The sequence below is a fragment of the Protopterus annectens genome, chromosome 5.part0, assembly GCF_019279795.1.
Source record: "Protopterus annectens isolate FY-2018-M chromosome 5.part0, PAN1.0, whole genome shotgun sequence".
NCBI classification, from domain to species: domain Eukaryota; kingdom Metazoa; phylum Chordata; order Ceratodontiformes; family Protopteridae; genus Protopterus; species Protopterus annectens.
The window spans coordinates 976,520,437-976,543,067 of record NC_056735.1 but is presented as its reverse complement, the minus strand read 5'-3'; the positions used below and the strand labels follow the sequence as shown (position 1 = coordinate 976,543,067).

Genomic DNA, 22,631 nt, shown 5'->3' with positions numbered 1-22,631 from the left:
GATGTATATGCGCTGTTGTTCTTATTTGCCACATTAATTCATCTATCTCAAGTAATAGTTGCCAAGGACCCCCTCTTGGATCACTTTGCCTTTGGTGTAAAATAACAAATTTAAAATGATGGTCTGGGCATTCTATGATGTGTTTTGCCAAAGCATTATTCATGTCTTTTTTACTAATGGCATAACAGTGCTCGTAAATACGTTGTTTAATTTTTCTTTCTGTTTTGCCTATGTAAAAGGCCTTGCAATGGTCACATAATGCGGCATAAACAACACCCTTAGTCTCACAATTATATCTCATATTAATGTTGTAAAGCCTATCATTAATGACAACTTCTTTTACTACTAAGATTAGTTTACATTGTGGACAAGCTCCACATTTAAACATGCCATAAGATCTATTAACATGTAATTTCTTCCTCCTTTCAAGTAATGTTTTGAGGTTAAAGTTCCTTCTTTATGTAATTTTTGGTTGCAACCCTAGCTTTTTACATAGGGTTTGATCCTCAGTAATGATTTTCCAATTTTTATTCAAAATTTGCCTAATTACTTGATACTTTATAGAGAAAGTACAAAGGAAGCTAATCTTGTATGTGTTTTTCCCAGTAGGTAATGGGGCATCATCTTGTTCAAAAGATGGTAGGCTAATATGCTCTACTTCCCCACCCAACAATGGTTTAAAATGTCCAGTATGACATTTACATAAAACCTTGGTCTTAATATTAGCCACTAGGTTGATAGGATAACCTCTGTTAATAAACATATTTTCTAAGTTCTCACATTCTTTCTCAAAATCGAAAAACTCAGTAATCATTCTGGCCGCCCTTACCATCTGTCCTTTAACGACCGCTTTCTTTTGATGGTAAGGGTGGCTATTACTGAAGTGTAAGAAAGCATTAGAGTAAGTGGATTTCCTATAAATTCTACTTTTGTACTTAGAGTTGACTCTGTCCTTGATTAATAAAATGTCAAGGAAAGTAATAGAGTTTTCGTCTAGGTTATAGGTGAATTCCAAGAATTCTGTCAACTCGGTAATACTTGCTATAAAAGAAGGTACTAAAGATTTTGGCCCTTTCCAAATAATAAACATGTCATCCTGGTACCTAGTGTTTCCTGTTGCTGCTGTTTTTAAAGTTGTTATTTAAGTTATGGTTAGCATATTTATAACATTTCAGACTGTGTTTTTGCATAGCTTGGTGTTGTATATATATATTCCTTTTCTTTTTCTTTTTTTTGTTAAGTGGCTTTACTATTTGTAATTAACTAATTAATCAATTAGTTTAGCTATTTGATAAGTGCATAAAAACACAGTTAATTGATTTTATGGTATCTGATGAAGGTGAAGCATTGTCTCCACCGAAAGCGCTCATTAAATAAGACTTTATTTGTAGTTACCGGCTCTTATCGTGTTTCTCTCTCGCTTGCTTGTTTAAGAAGTTTGTTTGTTTTTTATTTTGTGGTTCTTCATTGGTGTTTTTCATGTCGAGTGAAACCGGAACGGCAACTCAAGTCCTTTTTACTCAGGACGAAGTTAATAATTTGAACGTTTCCAACCAAGATAATGGAATCGGTAACCTAACAGCTCTTGTTCAGGTTTTGTTGGGGCGAGTCGATGCCCTAACCCAATGGCTAAATGCACCACTTCTTAACAGTGTGAACACACAGCAGCAAAGCTAATTAGTAACCAACGCTAGTCAACAAAATTTTATAGGAGCAAGAACAACGCTAGCTCCTAATTCTACCATGCCAGTCCCTAATTCTACTGTTCCATCTGTTAATAATCCTGGTCTAGCAGTATCACAACCAAACGGGAGGGACCTGCCAAACAACGAAGTAGCAGCACAGGAAAGTGTGTTCCCTTCCATGGCTAGTTTCCTCGGTAACAATAACTTTTTTGGCTCTGAAAACAATGCAGATAGCCAACAGGACAATGAACCTATGGAGAGTGCCTTATCTACCAGCATTAATGACTTTGACTTTAAGCTATACAAATGTAGGAAATTGCAACTTGAAGTTGCATATTTACAAGAATGTATAGACAAAAAAATAATACCTAAAGGGTTGTGTCAGTGGCGCTACCCAATGGGATTGGTGGAAGACTCCCTCTTTCATAGAGAACTTTTGGCACTATTTGATAGACAGGGTTTTGAGTTTTTGGGGGCTCTGATCAACTTTTATAAAATGGAAATTGGTGACTTGAAGGCCAAATTGGAGATTTTAGAACATTTTATTAAAAATCACAACGAGTTTCCAAGACACAAGTATGAATATGCTCGGATTTTTACGAGCATAGAGGCCACAATGACCAAGTTGCTAGCAACAAAAAAGAAAAAAATAGCTCGAGATGTACATGATTATTCAAATAACAAAGCATATCCTAGAACCCCTTTTAACATTCCCACTATCTCAAATGTTTCCAACCAGTCTCCTGAGGTGAACAATATTAATAGTCCTGAAACATCGGATAACTACATTAATGGAGACTCTTTGTCTGGCGAGGTACAAACACAACCTCTGAGACGTAGTGAAAGGCTTAACAACAACAATGCCTCTAGGAATGACAATACAGCTTTTAATAGCAATCAATACAGAGGTTTAAATAATAATAACAACACTGACGTGACAGCTACATCGAACCAGCAGGGTTTTCACAGGAACCCCAATGGGCAACAGAACAACCGCCAATCGAACAGGAAACAACCTCTACCATGAAACAGATGAAGACAGCGGAGGAGATAGTGCATGAATTAAGTCACAATTCTAACCCCTGTATACACAAAAGTTCTGAGGGAGACTTCAACATTTATAACTTTACAGGGTTGGACATTACCCAAGAATTGGTTGATTTTTTCTCAAAGGGCTTATCTTTTGTACCCAGTAGGAAAATGGATTTAGTAAAGACCATTATAGATTTAAAATTATTTGTCCGTAAGTAAAATTTGGATATCTTAATAGGTGAAAATACATCTTTAGTCAGCTCTAGAAGAGTTTCTAGTATTTTCCATCCACCTTTACATCCAAGTCTTGGCCTTTTTGAAAGAATGTGTGAGATGGATTTTAGAGCAATGCCCAAAGATAGCAATAACCAGCTTATTAGTAATATGAACATTAAACCATCTGAGTATGAATTTATCCATTTATTGAATGTATGTAACATTTGTGTAATGAAGCCTGACAAGGGAGGGGGGCTGGTTTTTATGGATTATAACGCATATGTTGAACGCATGAGAAAACATCTAGATACAGTTGTTTACAAGCAAGTCTCTATAAATGAGGTCAATGTGGCTTATAAGAGGATTAAAAGCATTTTAGAAGATTTATTCTTAGAAGCCTACATTGACATAGACTTGCATCAATACTTATCGATGTTAGCACCTAAGGTACCAGCCCTTTTCAGCACTCCTAAATTACATAAGTCAATTAATAATCCACCATTTAGACCAATAGTAGATGGGCAGAGGTCTGTGACGTATGCATGCGCCAAATATGTCGATAGTATATTAAAACCCCTTATTGAATCTGAACCACAAAACTGTAAAGATTCATGGGGTTTTTTACATAATATTAATGGCCTTGAATATCAGGCTCAAGCATGCTTTCTGACAATAGATGTTAAGGACCTTTACACCGTCATACCCCAGAACTTAGGGCTCGAATGGATTAGAGACTTTCTGTTACTTAGGAGTGTCCCAGATGAAACTATTTACCTAATTGAAACATTATTGGAGATAGTTTTATCCAACAACTTCATGGCCTTTGAAGGTGAAATATACTTACAAAAATCTGGTGTGGCCATAGCCTCACCATGTGGCGGTAGCTTTGCAAATGTCATCATGATCCATTGGGAAAACACGTTGTTCTTTACCCATCCACTCTTTCAAGAGCATGTCACCTGGTACACTAGGTACCAGGATGACATGTTTATTATTTGGAAAGGGCCAAAATCTTTAGTACCTTCTTTTATAGCAAGTATTACCGAGTTGACAGAATTCTTGGAATTCACCTATAACCTAGACGAAAACTCTATTAATTTCCTTGACATTTTATTAATCAAGGACAGAGTCAGCTCTAAGTACAAAAGTAGAATTTATAGGAAACCCACTTACTCTAATGCTTTCTTACACTTCAGTAGTAGCTACCCTTACCATCAAAAGAAAGCGGTCATTAAAGGACAGATGGTAAGGGAGGCCAGAATGATTACTGAGTTTTTCGATTTTGAGAAAGAATGTGAGAACTTAGAAAATATGTTTATTAACAGAGGTTATCCTATCAACCTAGTGGCTAATATTAAGACCAAGGTTTTATGTAAACATCATACTGGACATTTTAAACCATTGTTGGGTGGGGAAGTAGAGCATATTAACTCACCATCTTTTGAACAAGGTGATGCCCCATTACCTACTGGGAAAAATACATACAAGATTAGCTTCCTTTGTACTTTCTCTATAGATTATCAAGTAATTAGGCAAATTTTGAATAAAAATTGGAAAATCATTACTGAGGATCAAACCCTATGTAAAAAGCTAGGGTTGCAACCAAAAACTACATATAGAAGGAACCTTAACCTCAAAACATTACTTGAAAGGAGGAAGAAATTACATGTTAATAGATCTTATGGCATGTTTAAATGTGGAGCCTGTCCACAATGTAAACTAATCTTAGTAGTAAAAGAAGTTGTCATTAATGATAGGCTTTACAACATTAATATGAGATATAATTGTGAGACTAAGGGTGTTGTTTATGCCTCATTATGTGACTTTTACATAGGCAAAACAGAAAAAAAAAATTAAACAACGTATTCACGAGCACTTTTATGCCATTAGTAAAAAAGACATGAATAATGCTTTGACAAAACACATCATAGAATGCCCAGACCATCATTTTAAATTCATTATTTTTCACCAAAGGCAAAGTGATCCAAGAGGGGGTCCTTGGCAACTATTACTTGAGATAGATGAATTAATGTGGCAAATAAGAACAACAGCGCATATACATCCTGGCCTCAATGAACACCTGTCCATTAAATGTATTCTTAAATGGTTAGCTTTGAGAAGATGAAACAAAATTAATGTTGGTTTATTTTTACTTTTATATTTATGTCTACATATTTACTTAATATTTACTGGTTATTTATTATATAATACATACTTTTTTTATTTTATTACACACCCTTTTTTGTTCTATCGTTATACTCCTTATGGAGTAATTTAGTGATGTCTCATATTAGTTCACCTGGGAACGAATTTACGTTTAATAAGATCTGTAAGAAGAACTAGTCTTTTAACATACATAGACATTTTTGAAGAACAAGCTTTGTAAATGAGCTAAATGTCACTGGAAGACTTTAATGGGATTTATACTATCTAATCTCCTGACTAGCTTAGTTTAGTTTCCTGTTGCTGCTGTTTTTAAAGTTGTTTATTAAGTTATGGTTAGCATTTTTAGAACATTTCAGACTGTGTTTTTGCATGACATTATAATATAGCTTGGTGTTGTATATATGTATTCCTTTTCTTTCTCTTTTTCTGATAAGTGGCTTTACTATTTGTAATTAACTAATTAATCAATTAGTTTAGCTATTTGATAAGTGCATTAAAACACAGTTAATTGATTTTATGGTATCTGATGAAGGTGAAGCATTGTCTCCACCGAAAGCACTCATTAAATAAGACTTTATTTGTAGTTACCGGCTCTTGTCGTGTTTCTCTCTCGCTTGCTTGTTTAAGAAGTTTGTTCGTTTTTTATTTTGTGGTTCTTCATTGAGGATTTAGGAGTTGTTTAATGGTAGACCAGAATTTCTGAAGGTTGTTTTGATATTTTTGTTGGGCTTTGGTATAGTAAAACTTTTTGTCATTATGAGTGTGTTTACTAGCTACATTTCTTAGTTGACGATAAATTAGAGAGACATTTGGGTTTTGGATGCTTGATAGTGTAGCCAGGCTCTATCTCTTTGTTTCATAATTTGTATAGTGTCTTTAGATAGCCATTGAGTTGGTTTAGCTTTTATGTGAATTTTTCTAATTGGGGTCAGAGAGTTAAGAGTACTTAGGAATACAGTACTAGAGTACTGGACAGCATCATCTAAGTGGAGGTGTTTTAGGGGGGGACCGGTTGTGTTGTCTGAGGAGGGAGTTCAACGTTTCAATGGAAAAGTGTTTTTTCTCCAGATATTACTCTTTTGGCAGGGCATATTTTTTGTCTGAGGAGATAGGTGGACATATGGTCACTAAGTGAGTCTGGGAGGCAGTCAGATTGATTACATAGGTTTGGCTGGTTGGTGACTATCCAATATAGAATGGGTGAGCAGCCAATCTAGTATAGAATGTCTGTTACTATGTTTGTCTATTCTGGTTGGTGTGCATATTAGTTGTGAGACGCATAGAGGTTGATAAAATTTGTAGGGTTGTTAGAGCTACAGGTGACCCAGTCTAGGCTGAAGTCACCTCACCTAAAATTAGTGTTTCTTGATTATAAATTGTAGAAGCCCAGCAGAGCAAGTTTTCAATAGTGAGGGTATTGCTGCCAGGAGCTATGTAGGCAGCTATAATGATAATGCTCTTATTGATGTTTAGGTGGAGGTGTGAAACTAGTATTTCTGAATCAGAGGATGGAGGTGGGTGACTAAGTGTTGTAGAGTAAGATTATTTTGTATATAATAGCTATGCCGCCACCATGCTTGTGCTGCCTGTCGAATCTTGGATATTATATCCGTGCGGTAAGAATTCTTTATCTCTAGCATGATACTGTAACCAGGTTTCGGTTAGTACAGAGATGTCAGGGGAGTATAGTGAGAGAGTGGCTTGACATTCAGGTACTTTATTTACAATACTTCTAAGATTCATGTTAATGATTTGTAGTTAGAGGACTCGTGTATGAATGAGGGTATTGTGGGTGTCAGAATTATATTGTGGATAAGGTGCATGATACTGGGGGTCTGGACTGGGATTTGGGTGTATGTCTCCACTTAGCTAAGTAGAGATGCATTGAATAGGAATAGGTGAGAGAGTTTGGGTATTAGCTTGGTGCATTTTCTGATCTTGTCATATTTTTAAGTAAAACTACTGATCTGCATCAGGGATTAATGTATATCCACTTCCTGTACAATAGGTGCTTGTTTACCACCTAAAAAGAAAGATTTTATTGTGACTTGACATTGTGACTGTCTTACTCTGCTTTTAAGATGCTTGCTTTGAAATACTACACTGGTACTGCTGCCCGATGGATGGGAATAGGTTACTCTGCGTTGCATTCATTGTCCAGCCATTCTGACAACCAGACTGAAGATGAAGTGGCAAAACTGCTGCAGCTGAAAGGCCAGCTTGGGACTGATGATGGGAAATCTAAATTTGTCCTAAAGACCCCAAAGGGTACCAGGGATTACAACCCAAAACAAATGGCCATTCGAGAGAAAGTTTTCAACATTATTATTAATTGCTTCAAACGTCATGGGGCTGAGACTATTGACACACCTGTCTTTGTGCTGAAGGAGACACTGACAGGGAAGTATGGAGAAGATTCTAAGCTCTGTCTCTACGATATGATCTTACTGTACTCTCTGCACGCTATTTGGCAATGAACAAAATCAAAGCTATTAAACGATACCACATTGCCAAAGTATATAGATGTGATAATCCCGCTATGACAAAGGGTCGGTACAGGGAGTTCTATCAGTGCGATTTTGACATTGCTGGTGAATACAACCCCATGTTACCTGATGCTGAATGTCTGCGTATTGTATATGAAATTCTGGGGGAGCTACAGATTGGAGTGTTTCCCATCAAGGTTAATGACCGAAGAATTCTGGATGGCATGTTTGCAGTGTGTGGCGTTCCAGATGAAAAATTCAGAGCAATTTGCTCCTCAGTAGACAAATTAGACAAGACACCTTAGGAAGATGTGAAGATGGAGATGGTTGGAGAAAAGGGTCTTGCACCAGAAACTGCTGACCTTATTGGACAATACATTCGGCTTAATGGTGGAATGGAGCTCATCGATCACCTTCAGAATGATCCCCTGCTGTTCCAGAACAAGGTTGCTGTGGAGGCACTCAGTGATATGAAAGTGCTATTTGAGTATTTGACACTTTTTGGAGCAACAGATAAGGTCAACTTTGATTTGAGTTTAGCACGTGGTTTAGATTATTACACTGGAGTGATATATGAAGCAGTTTTGCTGCAGAATCCAAATGAGATTCAGCCTCAACAAAAGGACCATTCAGAGGAGTCTGTTGGTATTGGTAGTGTTGCTGGAGGTGGAAGATATGATGGACTAGTGGGAATGTTTGATCCTAAAGGTCGCAAGGTCCCCTGTGTTGGTGTCAGTATTGGAATTGAACGGATATTTTCTATAATGGAACAGAAAGCTGAGAATTCTGCAGAAAAAATCTGGACAACAGAGACCCAGGTGTTAGTAGCATCTGTACAAAATAAAATGCTGAATGAATGGATGAAGCTTGTAACAGAGCTGTGGAATTCTGGGATCAAGGCTGAGTTAATATACAGAAAGAATCCTAAACTCCTGAACCAGCTGCAGTACTGTGAAGAGAATGGGATCCCACTGGTGGCCATCATTGGAGAGCAAGAATTGAAGGATGGAGTGGTGAAACTTTGGGTTGTAGCCACTAGAGAAGAGGTGGATATTCCCAGAGGTAGTCTAGTAGAAGAAATCAAGAAAAAAACTAATCATTCCTAGCACACTTGACATGTTTTTTGCTACGTTCTCAGACCTGTCTCATCATTATTTAACTTATTGGGCTCGTTTTTGAATTACAGGACAGAATTAGCTGATCCCCTTTAAGAAACTTCCACTTTTATACTCAAAACAAAATCAGAAGATTTTAGACATCTGGAATGTTTTGTGTCTGTCTGCCAAAACTAACTAGTCATATGAAGTCACTGTTGCAATGATAGCTTGTGAACCAGAGAACCATAAGTTATACGGAACTTGGACGGGACACCCCCAAGGATATTTTGCATGATGCCTTATTTTTTGGCTGCCACGTAATTTAAGATCATTTTAACAAAAGCAAAATATTCTAAGTAAAAAGACAGTAAAACATCTGGGATTTTGATAATGTTTCATATTGCTCTTATCTGAAGTACATGCTGTCTAGTTTACTGCATTCTGTAAGAGACTGTTGGGAGGGTGGTCTAATGTTTAAGGTGTTTGCCTTACAAATACAAGATGCAGCGTTTGAGTCTCACAAGGGATTATTGGCTAGGCTTAAAATGGCTCACAAAGGCAGTTAGCTTAGTACTAATCTATGAACCTATCTATCTATGAACTGCTACATTTGTCTCTTCTTTGTATGTCTACCCAACAAAGTCCTAACAGTGTTGTGTTGTAGAGACTTATACTGTACTTTTGTAAGAATAACTGTCACCAGGAGTGCAACATAGTAGGGTATCTAGGACCTGAAATAATCTGCTCACAATTAATGAAACAGATAATCATTAAGAGACTTGACATTTTGGTTTATAGTTTATTTTAAGAGCTTCCCAAATGACATTTGTAATATATAAGCTTCTTGCCACATGCTTTCTTAAAGTAGTGATTGCAGTGGGGAGTCTATTTTGAGCATGAATGCTTCTAAACAAGAACCTCCCTGAATATAGTGGATCCTACTGCTTGATAATTATGTGGATTTGCACTAGAGCCTTCCTGTTCATTATTTTAGGGTCTGTTAGGCCTCACTAGTATGGCTGATTAAGCAACCTCACTCACCTAGGACGAATGAGCTAGCAACAGCTGTTCCCTCCCACCTTCCTCCAACTAATCAGTCTTGGATCATTTGGGTCACATTCAGGTATGTATACCTCAATGCCACAAAGATAGGTAACTAGTTGGTTATTTATTATTTACTTATTTATTATTTCAGTTTTTAAGCATTTTAGCCTTACTGGGCTAGATAGCCCTTCTTTCAAGGTAAGTATGGTGGGCCACAGGATTAACAGTTTTATTGGAAACATTTCAAATGCCAGTTCTATATATGGGCTTGCAAGACTACATTCAGACTCAGAATGATAATGAAACTTCCCAGCTACCCTTATTTAATGCCGGGCCCATACAAACCTCCTTATATTTTTATTCCAGCTGTCCAGCTGATAAGCAAGTTTTTTCATGGTAATACAAATATATCAATATGTATATATGTGTATATACACACACACATATATGTGTGTGTGTGTGTGTGTGTGTGTGTATCTATATATATATATATATATATATATATATATATATATATATATATATATATATATATATATATACACACCTGACTTTGTTGAAATCTCAGATTATCAAATCTTATTTTGTTGACACTCAAAATATCAAACCTCACTTCATCAGGGTGGGTTAGGGATGGTGGGATTTGGTTTTCTTTTGGCGGGGGGGGGGGGGTTAACTGGTTACTTACCCTGGGCCGATCTTCATTGTTCCGTTCATTCAATGATGTGGGATTTCGATATTTTCAGCATTAACAAACTTGGATTCAGTAATATGGGATTTTGATCAACTCAGGTAAATCCATATATATATATATATATATATATATATATATATATATATATATACAAGGCCTCTATCATCTGAATAAAACATTTTTGTTATGTCTTATAAACCTATCTAGCTGTTTATGATATTTAACAGGGCTTGCAAGTTCAGAAAACATAGTTATTTGGCTTCAGAGGCTCAGAAAATATAGTTCTTTCTTCAGAAAATATTTACTGTACCAGAGCCAGATTAGTTACTAATGAAGTATGCAGTTTTAAGTAATAGTCTGTAGGTCTTGAATATGAGAACAGCTATAGATTATGACAAGAGATTTGAAGAACTCACCAAAATAGCCTGAGAGACTTCTAGCTTCTTGTCAGGTTCCCTGAATGGCCGAAGGGCACTGCACAATTTGTTGCATCAACTAAGGGGCCACATATTTTTAATAAAATAAGTATTAAACTGTTGAAGTAATTGGGGTTAGATAACCAGAAATCTTGCACAGGAGCTTGTGACTGGTATTCAAACCGTAAGACAAACAATCATGGCAAAAGTGTACATCCTTGCATTTCATAAAACTATAGTCCCAGAAAAAAAATCATGTTTCATACTTAAGTGATATTATCATTAAGAGGTGGTAAGGTCTAGTTAATACTTGAAGGAAAATCATATAATACAGGAGGGAACATCTTCTAATAAAGATGTGCTGTCTTTACAGATATACTGTCTTTACAGATAACAGAAATGGCATAAGATAAGGCTGTGGCACTGCATTATTTGTCAAAAATAATGTCATTCTTAGTCTACATTAATACTTTAGAGTAATTCAACCTCTGAAAACAGTCCCAACTGGCTACTAGAACAAGTTCCCCTAGGTGGTCATTCTAAACATCAAGTTGCAGTGATATACATCTCCCCCTTCCTCTATCACCCTCTTTGAAGCTATAATATGTGTCATTCTTCAACATACAAAACATCATAAACATACTAGTAGATAATCTAAACCTTAACTGGCTAGGGTCCCAAAAATCACACCTTAACAGAGCTGCCCTTTCCTACAACCTGGCCCAGGTATTTGATGATCAGACTTGCCCTAACTGTATCATAGGTTTATAGTTGTGTACTAGGCTAAAGGCTCTGAAGCCTTTAGAAGCCTAGCGCATATAAGTGCCCTGGCATCGTGCCGCCTGACACTAGTTCCGAGTGCCTCTATCAATCAGAGCCACTGGAATGATCCACAAGTAGAACTTTCTATTACCCATCCACTCATCAAGATTTCTCTTGAAGAGGGACAATCAGATTATCTGCTTGACTTGTATGGGAAGTCAATTCCAGAGCATGGGCAGTGTCTGGGTGAGGAACCTATCCCTCTAGCACATTCTGTTGATTGTGGTAATGAGGTTAAGGTCTCTGGAGCATGTGGTGCAGTGGGATTGGGATTTCTTTAGATGTAGCATTTCTAACAGAACTGGATCTGACATGGCTTTGTAAGTCAAGCAGAGATTGCCTCTAAGTAGGCAATATGAGACAGAGAATACCTGGAGTCTTTTGAGTCTGTCCGTGTAGGACATGTGTTTAATGCCTAGAATCCTCTTAATGAGGTACTTCTGTGACCTCTCTAGCTGTTGCAGTTGTCTAGTGAGGTACATGCCAAATGGTGCATTATACTCTATGATTGGTCTAATGAGGAAAGAGTAGTGAGAGATGATGACCTCTTTCTTCCTTGATGCACAACCCTTAATAATGAGATGTGCCACATAGAAGGACTTTCTGACTACAGTGGCAATGTGGTGATCAAAGGAGAGGTTGCTGTCAACTTGCATCCTCAGATCTCTTATAACACCTTCAATGTTCAGAGGGCTGCCATCAATGTGGTAATTAGTGGGAACTGAGTTTTTACCAAAGGGGATAATGACACATTTTTTGGCGTTAAGCTTAAGGCCATGGTTTTGACACCAGTCATTGGTCTCAGTGAGGCCTTTCTGTAGGATGTCTGCATCACTTGGGGAGTTAATAATGACTCCCAGCTTGCAGTTGTCTGCGAACTTGGTCAGCCAGAGTCCCTTTGTGTTGGCCTGGACTTCTAAGAAGTAGATGCTGAACAGGAGAAGACCCAGGACAGATCCCTGTGGGACTCCACTCGTGACTGGTTGGCAGTCTGACTTGGAGTCCACTACTTTCACACTGTATAAATTTCACATTTACACCTTTAGACATTGTATTAACTAATACGACTGACAACTCCTTAATCTTCATGTTTCTCCTAACCCACTTAATGATCACCTAAAAAACTGCTTAATTTTCACGTTTCTCCTAAATCACTTAGTGATCACTGCCCTACCTGGTCATTAAACAGCAAGAAAATGTTGTGTCTTTCAGCTTTTCTCGGTTAGAGGACACTACAGCAGAACTCCGGTCCGCTAATGATTGGCAGTGGATTTTTATGGTGCCAAGTTGCCAGCCCGACACCCAACCTTCAAAGAAGGCACACCCATTCATGCACGCACCTACCTGCATATCTTTAAACATCATTCAACCGCAGGGAGGACATGCAGACTCCACACAGAAGGCGCTCCAGCCAAGACTCGAATGGGAGAACCTCTTGCTGTGAGGCGACAATGCCAACTGCTGCACCACTGCAGCAGTTAAACAGCAAGAAAATCCCATTCTTAATCTCCTAGACAAGAACTATAACAGACAGCTCTCCAGATAACCTCTTGTCTGAACAAGTACACATAAATTGGACCCCCTTTTACAAGACTGTGTCTCTACTCTGTCTACTTTCTAAAATATTCTATATACAAGATAGACTCCATTCCCATTAAAACAATAAGAAATATGGTACACCTAATCTCTTGATTTCTGACAACATCTGATAAGTGTTTGGAAAAACAATCTGATAGCTTTAAAACTCAGGAAGAAATCCTGAAAAGAGTGGAATGCTGACCCTTCCAATCTAAAAAAACATAGCACTTAACTTGGATTAAAAAAAGAAAACGGAATTATTACAAATCAAGTCAAATCTGTGTAGTGCAAAAAACTACAAAAACTACAGCTGGTCATCCTGGGAAATTCTAGAATTCATTAAAATAAATAGATATTTCTAATCTGTTTTCCAAGTCTGCTTCTGTTCACAGCTTCCTTGCTTCTCTCAAAACTAAAAGACAGCATTAACATATAACCCTAGTCTAAGAATTCTCTTTTTACCACTCTTCTCCATACAACTCCCCCCTTCCCCTTCATAACTTCCTATATCATTCCTTTCATTTTCGCATCATTACTAAATCTGAGGCAGAAAAGCTTCTTGAACAAATAGACTGTGCCTAGCAGTCATTCTTCCACTCTATTTATCCTGACATCTTTAACCTGGGTTGTATCAATTTAGCCAAGACTTCTGGTCAGCATAACCCTCCTAACCACTATCCTTCCACACAGCTTTAAATATGCCCTTGTCATACCATTCCCAAAAGTCTGCATTCCTTCTTCAGCCTGTGACTGCAGTCACTGCTGTCCTGCTTCTAAACTCTGTTCTCTCACCAAGATTCTAGAAAAATCATTTATAACTAAATTCTAGATTACATAGCTAAGTATGACATTCTCAATAAATGGCAACATGGATTCCATCCCAGCTGCAGCATACTAGCACAATCTCCTCTCTTACTGATCAAATTTTCTGTAATGTGGAACAAGATAAAGTTATTGGTGATATCTTGCTCAATCTTAGACATGCCTTCGATACAGGTGTCCACTCCCTCCTGTTTCATATACTAGGTGAAACTGGTTTCTCTAATCATAAATTACAAAGAAAAAATAAATGTCACACATCAAACATTTAAATAAAACATAAACACAAGTGAACCAATACGATTGATGAAAACATAAATATTAATAAATACCATCACAATTCTTGAATTCTTTTTGCATGACAAATTAAACAATTGCAGACATTTAAACATGCAATAATACAAATATAAATATAAAGAGCAATACAAAAAGGGTGGGATTCCAAAATGTGTTACATTGTACTACTCTGAAATGTTTGGAGAAATTAAAGTGGCAATGTAGCAAACATTATACATGTGTGGTACACAAAGAAATAATAACATTGACAAGGCAGTTTTTTTCCACTTGACTAATGCAGTATATGCTTGTTTTGTTTGCATTATAGCCATAGGTACACACAAGACAGGTAGGAATGCCAAACCATTCTTAGACTATTTTTGGATTAATTAAAGAGGCAACATAAAAACAGCGTTCATTTGTGATACGGACCAGAACTGTAACAATGACAAGACAGATGTTTATACAAGGCACTACTGCAGTGTGTTGACTTACACATACACGCACACACACACATATGTATTTATGAGCGAGAAAACATTCTTTATTTGAACATCATAAAGATTCACTTTTTTACACACGGATGATAAGCAGCTACTTGTATATGGTTCTGGTATGTGACATACTGTCATAGACAATTGAGGATGGCAAACAGCTTTATACATTGAGAACACAACATGACTATGGACAACACACATATGTGGAAAAACATGCATCAGTGGCCACAAAAGAAGCCCACTATGAGCATTAAAGTAGAAATATTAACATCTATATAAAACAGTTTCCAAAGGAAGCCTCACAAATATGGGCAATATAACACTATACAGGTTGCATCTTCCATGCAAAGTGTTCTTCAACAATACCACATGCCAGGAGCACTCTCATTATATACTGATACAGCACAGACCTTAAAGGTGATACAGCCCCACAGATGTGATGCAGTAAATAAGTGGACATACCTTGGTATCAGACAACTAAGCTATCTGTTTATATAGAGGCAATAGTCCCTTATATTGCATGCCTCAGAATATTCCAGACTTGTGTGTCATATTGGCTACCATATTTAGATCTTTATATCACTAATGGATCTCAACAGCATGCAATGTTTCAAAATGTTATTCTCTGCAAAATGTGCAGCTGATCTGTGACTGATAGTACTCAGTGCCAATATTTGAAAACATTCACTGATCCAAAAATAAAAGCAAAAGAATGCAACTCATGTACAACAAGCCAGCCACATTGATGTGGATAGACAAAGCCTTGATAATGACTCAGATTTGATTTCATTTATGTAGCCTATTGTTCCATAGGAGCTGTCAGGCAAAACACTTTTGAAGTTATACCCGCTGACCTGTATTTGAGCGGAGGGATAATGACAATGGGCTAGAGAGAGGCAGGTGGTCCTTGAACTTTGTGCCTTGGTCAAAACCAGACCAATTATTGGCAGCTGGACTAGGTGAATGGGCAGACCTGAAGGGGATATGTCAGCTTAGCAGGCTGAGGGGTGTGGACATACATAAAGCAAAGCCCATGACTAATATCTCACAATTGCCTTCTGAATATTACCAGCACATGGAGATAGGGTCCTCTAGTAGTCTTACAAGCCATCCCATTGAGCACCGCTGATGTTAAAACATGGTGGTAGGGCCTTCTACTACTCTTACAAGCCATCCCATTGAGCAGCACTGATGGCTTTTAGGCACACTTTCTACTGCACCCAGATAGTGACCTTAGCACAGAGGGGTTAATAACTTGTGTGATACTGAATAAGTGTGCTACTACGGGAGACAGATATCCACAGAAGTCAGCCCAATCCATAGAAACTCATTGGAAAAGACTTATAGAGGACTATGCCTATAATGCAGGGCTTAAAACCTGAATGAGAGCTGAGTGAAGATGAAAAAACTTGGACCTTGCAGGTTAAATCTAGAATTTTACAGGCATTTGGAGTACCATGCAGTCTGGTCATGTCTGGGTACATATGCAGCTGTCAGTATGCAGTGGTCTGAGAAGTACAAGCACATGTCAATACAGTATTGTACAGAGTATCATGTAAAGCAATGGGTCACAACAAATCAGTAGCAGTTCATACATGCTAGTACTGTGATGGATTGTGAAACTGCAACAATAGTCTCACATACCACTCCTGTCAGTACCAGCAGCTACATTACCCATTATCACATATTATTATAATAGGCTTTGTTATACTGGTAAAATTTCGGTATGTGAGCAAGGAACTGGGAAATATCATTCACTGTTGTGGTTAGCGTGTTAGTCAATTACTCATGAGTACTTGTTGCATACTTGTAGAAACGTTTAAATGGTTGCATAACACTAAGCATGTGCAGCACAGTATACTGACAGCAGTGGCATGCATGGGTAATATAAAACATGTTTAACATATGCTATATTTACCAGAAAGTGTAGTAACAATATGTACAATGAATATTAAGGCAATATGTTCTATTATTTGACAAACTTTGTTTGGGCAATTAAGGGTGGTACATGTACATTAGTGTTTTATCATAAGCTTTTGTGCTGTTAGTGTTCTTGATGCACTAGTTATGGTAGAAAAATTGAAGTGCACACTGCACTTGTTACTTGGGGCCCCTTTCAGCCTATTTTAATTCCAGTTATTTTGCAGGCTGTTGAAGATAAAAACAATGCAATTCATACATTCTTTTAGACCTCATATCTGGACACCATAGAAGTGTATTCAGCTATAGTTTGCATATTACCCATGAATCCTTCCAGACACATGTAGCAGACACAGAAGGGATAAGAGATCCGATCTGATAGCAAAACAGGTTGGGACATGGGAGAAATATGATTTAAAATTGTTATAAAACATGGGAGTAATATGATTTAAAATTGTTATAAAACATGAATACACAAAGGATGGGGGTAACCTTTTATATAAATATAGACAGCTCATGGAAGAGGACTGTACTAGTTACACTGCTCCAGGGGAGAAATGGTAGAGATATTAGAGTTTGTGAGGAACAAGGAAGGAAGGGTTTGAGCCTTGGAAGGGGCAGTGGGAGTAGAAAGGGAAACTTGATGGACAGACAATGTTACAAGCTGAGTAAGGGTAATAAAGGAACTGCTGACACTGATGGATAGTAAATAGTCAGTTAGCTTAGTACAAAGACTGGCTGAATCAACCTCACCCAAGATAACATCTGATTGGGGTTCTGATGAATCACCCGCACAGATCTGTTTAACAGATCTTGGAAAGATTATGCTGTATGACTTTAATGTCACTGGGTAAGGAAGGTACCACAAGCATTCTGAGAAATTTTTAACTGCTCAATCTAACTTCATTGATGGGGTGGCTCATTGAGGGAAAGGCTAGACAGTGTCATAGAAGACAGCAACCTCCAGTAAAGCAGCTATTTGGGTTCTGGTAAAATAATAATAATATTAATAACCATATTCATTTGTATGACTGCATAACATGGAATGTAAATGGGGAAACATGACAGATATAGTACAATAGGATTTGACTCCAATCCACATAACAGTATGCCGTGTTAGCTAAATTGTGCTTTTAGGTCTGTAACTTCTTGCTAAACTTATGCCCAAAGGAGACCATCAAGAAGCTCAGCCACATCACCCAATACTGTGAGAGACCAACAATGTTCCCAGTTTAACTAGACTTTCTCCATATGTCCTCCGTTAGGTAGACTTTCTCCATATGTCCTCCATTAAGTAAACGTTTTCCACATATCCCTGATGAAATTTTGTGATCACCAATTCAGTCATTCAGACTGGTTTAAAGGTTGCAAGGGAAGTACACTGTTTAATAGAAAAGGGCAGCCTATTCCAGAGTGGGGTATAGGTTTCTGTCATGTCATTTGTTGTTGCTGATCTGGTAGTATAGGTTTAGGTCACTAGAACAGGTATTTGCTTTATTACTGCTTTTATTTATGTCAAGGACTTCAAATAGTGCTAGGTCATTTATAACACATGAGTCTAATTGAGTATTGGTTCAAGACTTTTAGTCTATCAGAATAGCTAAGGGTGCTGAGAACCATGATCTTTTTGGTGAGAAAATATTGAGTTCTTTTAAGATGACTTAGTTGCTTAGTGAGGTACCTGCCAAAGGGTGCATTATATTTAATACTGGGCCTAATGAGGGAGGAATAAAATATGATTATAACTTATTTTTGAACTCTATATCCCATATCCATAGGCTCAGTAACTCTTTCAAAGAACTGAACCAGGTTTAATTGGCATAATCTGCCTTTTACAGAGTCAAACGTATAACTACACCTTGTCATTAGCTTTTAGTCAGGTAGCTGGTAAAAAAAAAAGAAAATGGAATAAAGAGATGGTTAGAAAGAAGGACACAACAGAGATAGTACAAGGAAAGCTGCCTAAGGAAAAACAGGTCACTAGTGGTATAATGGAAGGGTTGGTCCAGGGACTTACTGTCTTCAGTGTGTATGTACAAGAGTTAACACTAATGGTGAAAAATAGAAATAACATTTTCACAGAAGATACTAAACCAGCAAGAACAGCAGAACATGAGGGTGATTGCCATAAATAGGATTTAGAGATGCTGGTAAAATGAGCTGAAAGTACTTTGTGTTATCTTATTATATTTCAGTAATGTAGGGGGTTTGCCCTGCATAAGAAGAAGTCCCCTCCCCTGCAGAGTCAATATTTTGGGTTCCATATTTATGTATTCAGGTTTCAGGTATTCCTTCTTATGACATGAATCTGTAGTGTGACCCCACAGGAAAAGAGCATGTTAATCCACCAGCAGTCATTGAGGGTACACCGTGAGAGCACTATGCTACCTACTTACAGGTGCATAAAGCTGTACCATTCAGTATACGTGGAAAGAACAGCACATGTCATAGATTATGGACTGCATTTCAGAAACCTCAGTGTAACATAGCATATTCCAAAGTTAATGAGCCTCATTACCTATTCGCGAAATATTCTTACAGTTGCTAAGCTTACTGCATAATAGTCAAGAATATCTAAAAAGGGTCAACCCACAGCTCCACCTGTGTGCAAAATCTGGTAGGTACTTGAGACATTTTTTCTACCTGCAGTACCACAATTACAGATGGAGCTGACAGTCCCTAAAGCTGGTTGTTGTTGCAGCAGCACTACCTGTATGCTGGCTATAATACTGTATGTCTGACAGGAAACCTGTCCCATGTAAGATATTCTGAACAAAACTACATTGGTTGCAAGATATGACACGACATTAAAAACACATATCTTAAATATATTTAACAATAGCCGTTTGGAGGTATTTTCTTTGTATGAACAGGGAAGCACTACCACACATATACAGTATTCTTGGGAAGCTACCCACTGCTCCACTTCTGCCTGAACCTGCTCAACCTGCATGTTAGACCTTCCACTGCAGGCTGTATGTAGGGCAATCACTGATCTAATGCTGTGCTTCTGTCACTGTGGAAATCACCCATCTAATGTCTATAGTACCAGATCAGACCTGCAGGTAAACACCCCACTACAGCTCATAGACCAATTGATTACAACGCCTATTCAATTACTTAGAGGTTTTGCAGTGACATTCAGTTCAATGTAAAGCTAGTATTGTGAAGGAGAGAGACTGATTCTCATTTTGGAGTCAACCATAGAATTCAAAAATTCTCATTACATATTATGAGGACTTTCATAGTTTTATGGGTACTTAGTAGGCTATTGATGTTTGACAACCTTTAGAAGCCTAATCATACATTTACATTAATTTTTTATCATTTACATTTTAAGTACAGATGACCCAAAGATGAGTTCCTATCCATGAGACAAGGATACTAAACCAGGAGTAAATTTGCTGTTATCCTTCCATTTATCTATCTAGATTACTTTTGAACAGTGTAAGAGGAGTACTTTGCTTTATGTGGAGAGGAAGACAATTCCTAATAAGTGATATCCTCTGTAGTACATATCAATCCCTCTAACATATTTCAGTTATGTTGCAAAAGAGCTTGAGATCTCTTGAAAGGGTGCTTATGCCCCAAAAGACTTGTGAATGTGCAGTAGGTGTGAGATGATAAGGCTGTTGAGGTTCTGTACAGGAGGAAGACATTGACCGTCAGTAGCAAAATTCTCCATCCAATCTATTGACTAGGGCTTTATGTTTTGATTATATTGCCCTAATTCAGTGGGATTACCATTTAAGATCTTGATGCTGACATATCAAGCCCATCTTTGATTCCTCATGTCTTAGTGTGAACTACTCAATTCTGCCTCAGAGACAGCACTAGTGATTCACAGGACATGCCTTGAACTGTTGATGAGATGCTCTATTGTTTATTTTGCACCTGTCCACACAGAACTCACTACCTTACTAGTAATAAATGTGAAATTCTGAGGCTTTATTTAGAAGGCCCCAGTGCATCACCTATTCTGGAGAGTTTACATGAAATCTCACTAAGGGATTCTATCATTCTAATTTTGACTGCATTTTAATTATTAGCAATATTATCTTTTTATTGATCTGTGATATTAACACTAGTGTTCATTTTTTTACTTATATTTGCCTGCTTATATGTTTGGGTTTAAGTACTACAACAAATAAAATATATAAGTAAATGTGTTGGTCACTCAGAGTAAATAGGAGTCTCCATGTGGCCCAGATGGCATCAAATAATGATACTGTCTTGGCCATTATATCTGGGTAAGACAGCAGTATGATATGACACATACCTACAACATCAGAGACACATTCAAGGCCATGGAGATTTGTGCATTAGTGCAGTGTCATATATGGAAAAAACATAGAGAAGACGGCACTAATGCTGGTGCCAAAAACCTTTTAATAATATAGCAGCTTCCAGTTCTGTACCTAGATCTTGCAGTCTTTCATGATGAAATGGTAGTCTTACTTAAATTCTTTTACTGTGCTGCCTGTGCCTAACTGGACTCACAAGAATCTATTTTTGAGACGCTGACCAAAGCTACACAAACTTTTGTCACTGGTCTTTATGCACCTTCAGGATGGACATGGCACAGTCTGAGTGATGTACATGGGCTGCACAGCTTGCAGCCACACAGAGGTGCACACATGTTATTCGTGCTGTGTCTGTGCTATTTAGTCCTGCAAAACATACTGTATATTTGCACTGTGGCTATGGTCATCTATGTGCCTGTAAAAATAAAGACCATCCTTGCTCTTGCTCTGCATGCCAGTGTTGGAATTGGGAATGCCACACAGACGCTCATGATATTCTTAAGGCCCCAGTGTCAGAGAACAAGCACCTACACATCTATAGGCAAAACACAAACACTAGCTTGCAGTGTCTAGCACATTGCTGTTCAGTACTAAGCAAAATTATCTCACCATTACCTTCAATGTGTATGTCCATTTGTTTTACAAATGATGACATTCTATGGTTATGCATGTTTACTGTGTCAAGATGCCCTGCCCGATATCTATCTAGTACACATAGTATACACCCTAATTCTCCAGTGGCTTGGGAGGCATAATACATCAGTAACTATTTATGCCTTACTCTGCTCTTATACTTGATGACAACTGTAAGTGACATGAGCACTTATTTTGCCTCTATCACATATTATATGACTTACTGGTCCAACAGATATTGTCTGTTTGTTGCAGCCCTTGTGTACAGTGCCAATATGCCCCCTGCTCTGAGTTCTGTCATTTTGGCCAGCAGCTTCATCCACACTGGCATGTGTTTGTGAGCATACTGGGTGCTCTGATATAAGCTATCTGCATGGTGATGGGATGAACCATTACATATTCCCACCTTTTCAGATTCTATGGTCTCGTGATCCATAGTGCTGATCATCGATTAATATACAAAGTATGATTAGCTTTAAGAACTAAGGAGTGGGTGTACATCAGGGTTCAGCTCTGAGCCCACTGCTGTTCATACTGGTGATGGACTATATTAGCAAACAGGTTGGAGGGGATGGCTCAACAAAGCTGCTGTAATGAGACAATGTGGCAGTACAGGCAGACTCTGAGCTAGAACTTCAGCAAAGGATAGGAGAATGGAATGCAAATCTGAAGGTACATGGGATGAAACTAAGCACAGATAAGATGGTGGTCATGGCAGCAAATTGGGAAAATCAGAAGAGGTTGAGAATAGAGATAGAAGGGAAGATAGTGGAACAGGTAAACAGCTTCAAGTTCAAGCTTGGGAGGGGTAGTTGAGGAGAAAGGTAGTCTGAATGAAGAGGTCAAAGCTAGAATCAGAGGGGCTGCAGCCAACTGGCATAGAGTATCAGGTGTAGTCTATGACAGAAGAATGCCAAAGAACCTGAAAAGTAAGGTGTACAAGACA

The 22,631-nt window shown here is 37.9% G+C and overlaps 1 protein-coding gene and 1 pseudogene across 1 annotated transcript; both read left to right on the top strand.

Annotated features, from left to right (window-relative positions):
- Window positions 1–1,743: 1,743 nt before the first annotated feature.
- Window positions 1,744–2,712, top strand: LOC122802303 (putative uncharacterized protein DDB_G0292438). Its single transcript, XM_044071948.1, has one exon. It carries the CDS (start codon window positions 1,744–1,746, stop codon window positions 2,710–2,712), a length of 969 nt encoding a protein of 322 aa, XP_043927883.1.
- Window positions 2,713–7,168: 4,456 nt separating this feature from the next.
- Window positions 7,169–8,742, top strand: LOC122802911 (annotated as a pseudogene).
- Window positions 8,743–22,631: the final 13,889 nt, after the last annotated feature.

Coding starts and splice junctions, on each gene's coding strand:
- LOC122802303 (XM_044071948.1), top strand. CDS start 1,744: ATGCCAGTCCCTAATTCTACTGTTCCATCTGTTAATAATCCTGGTCTA.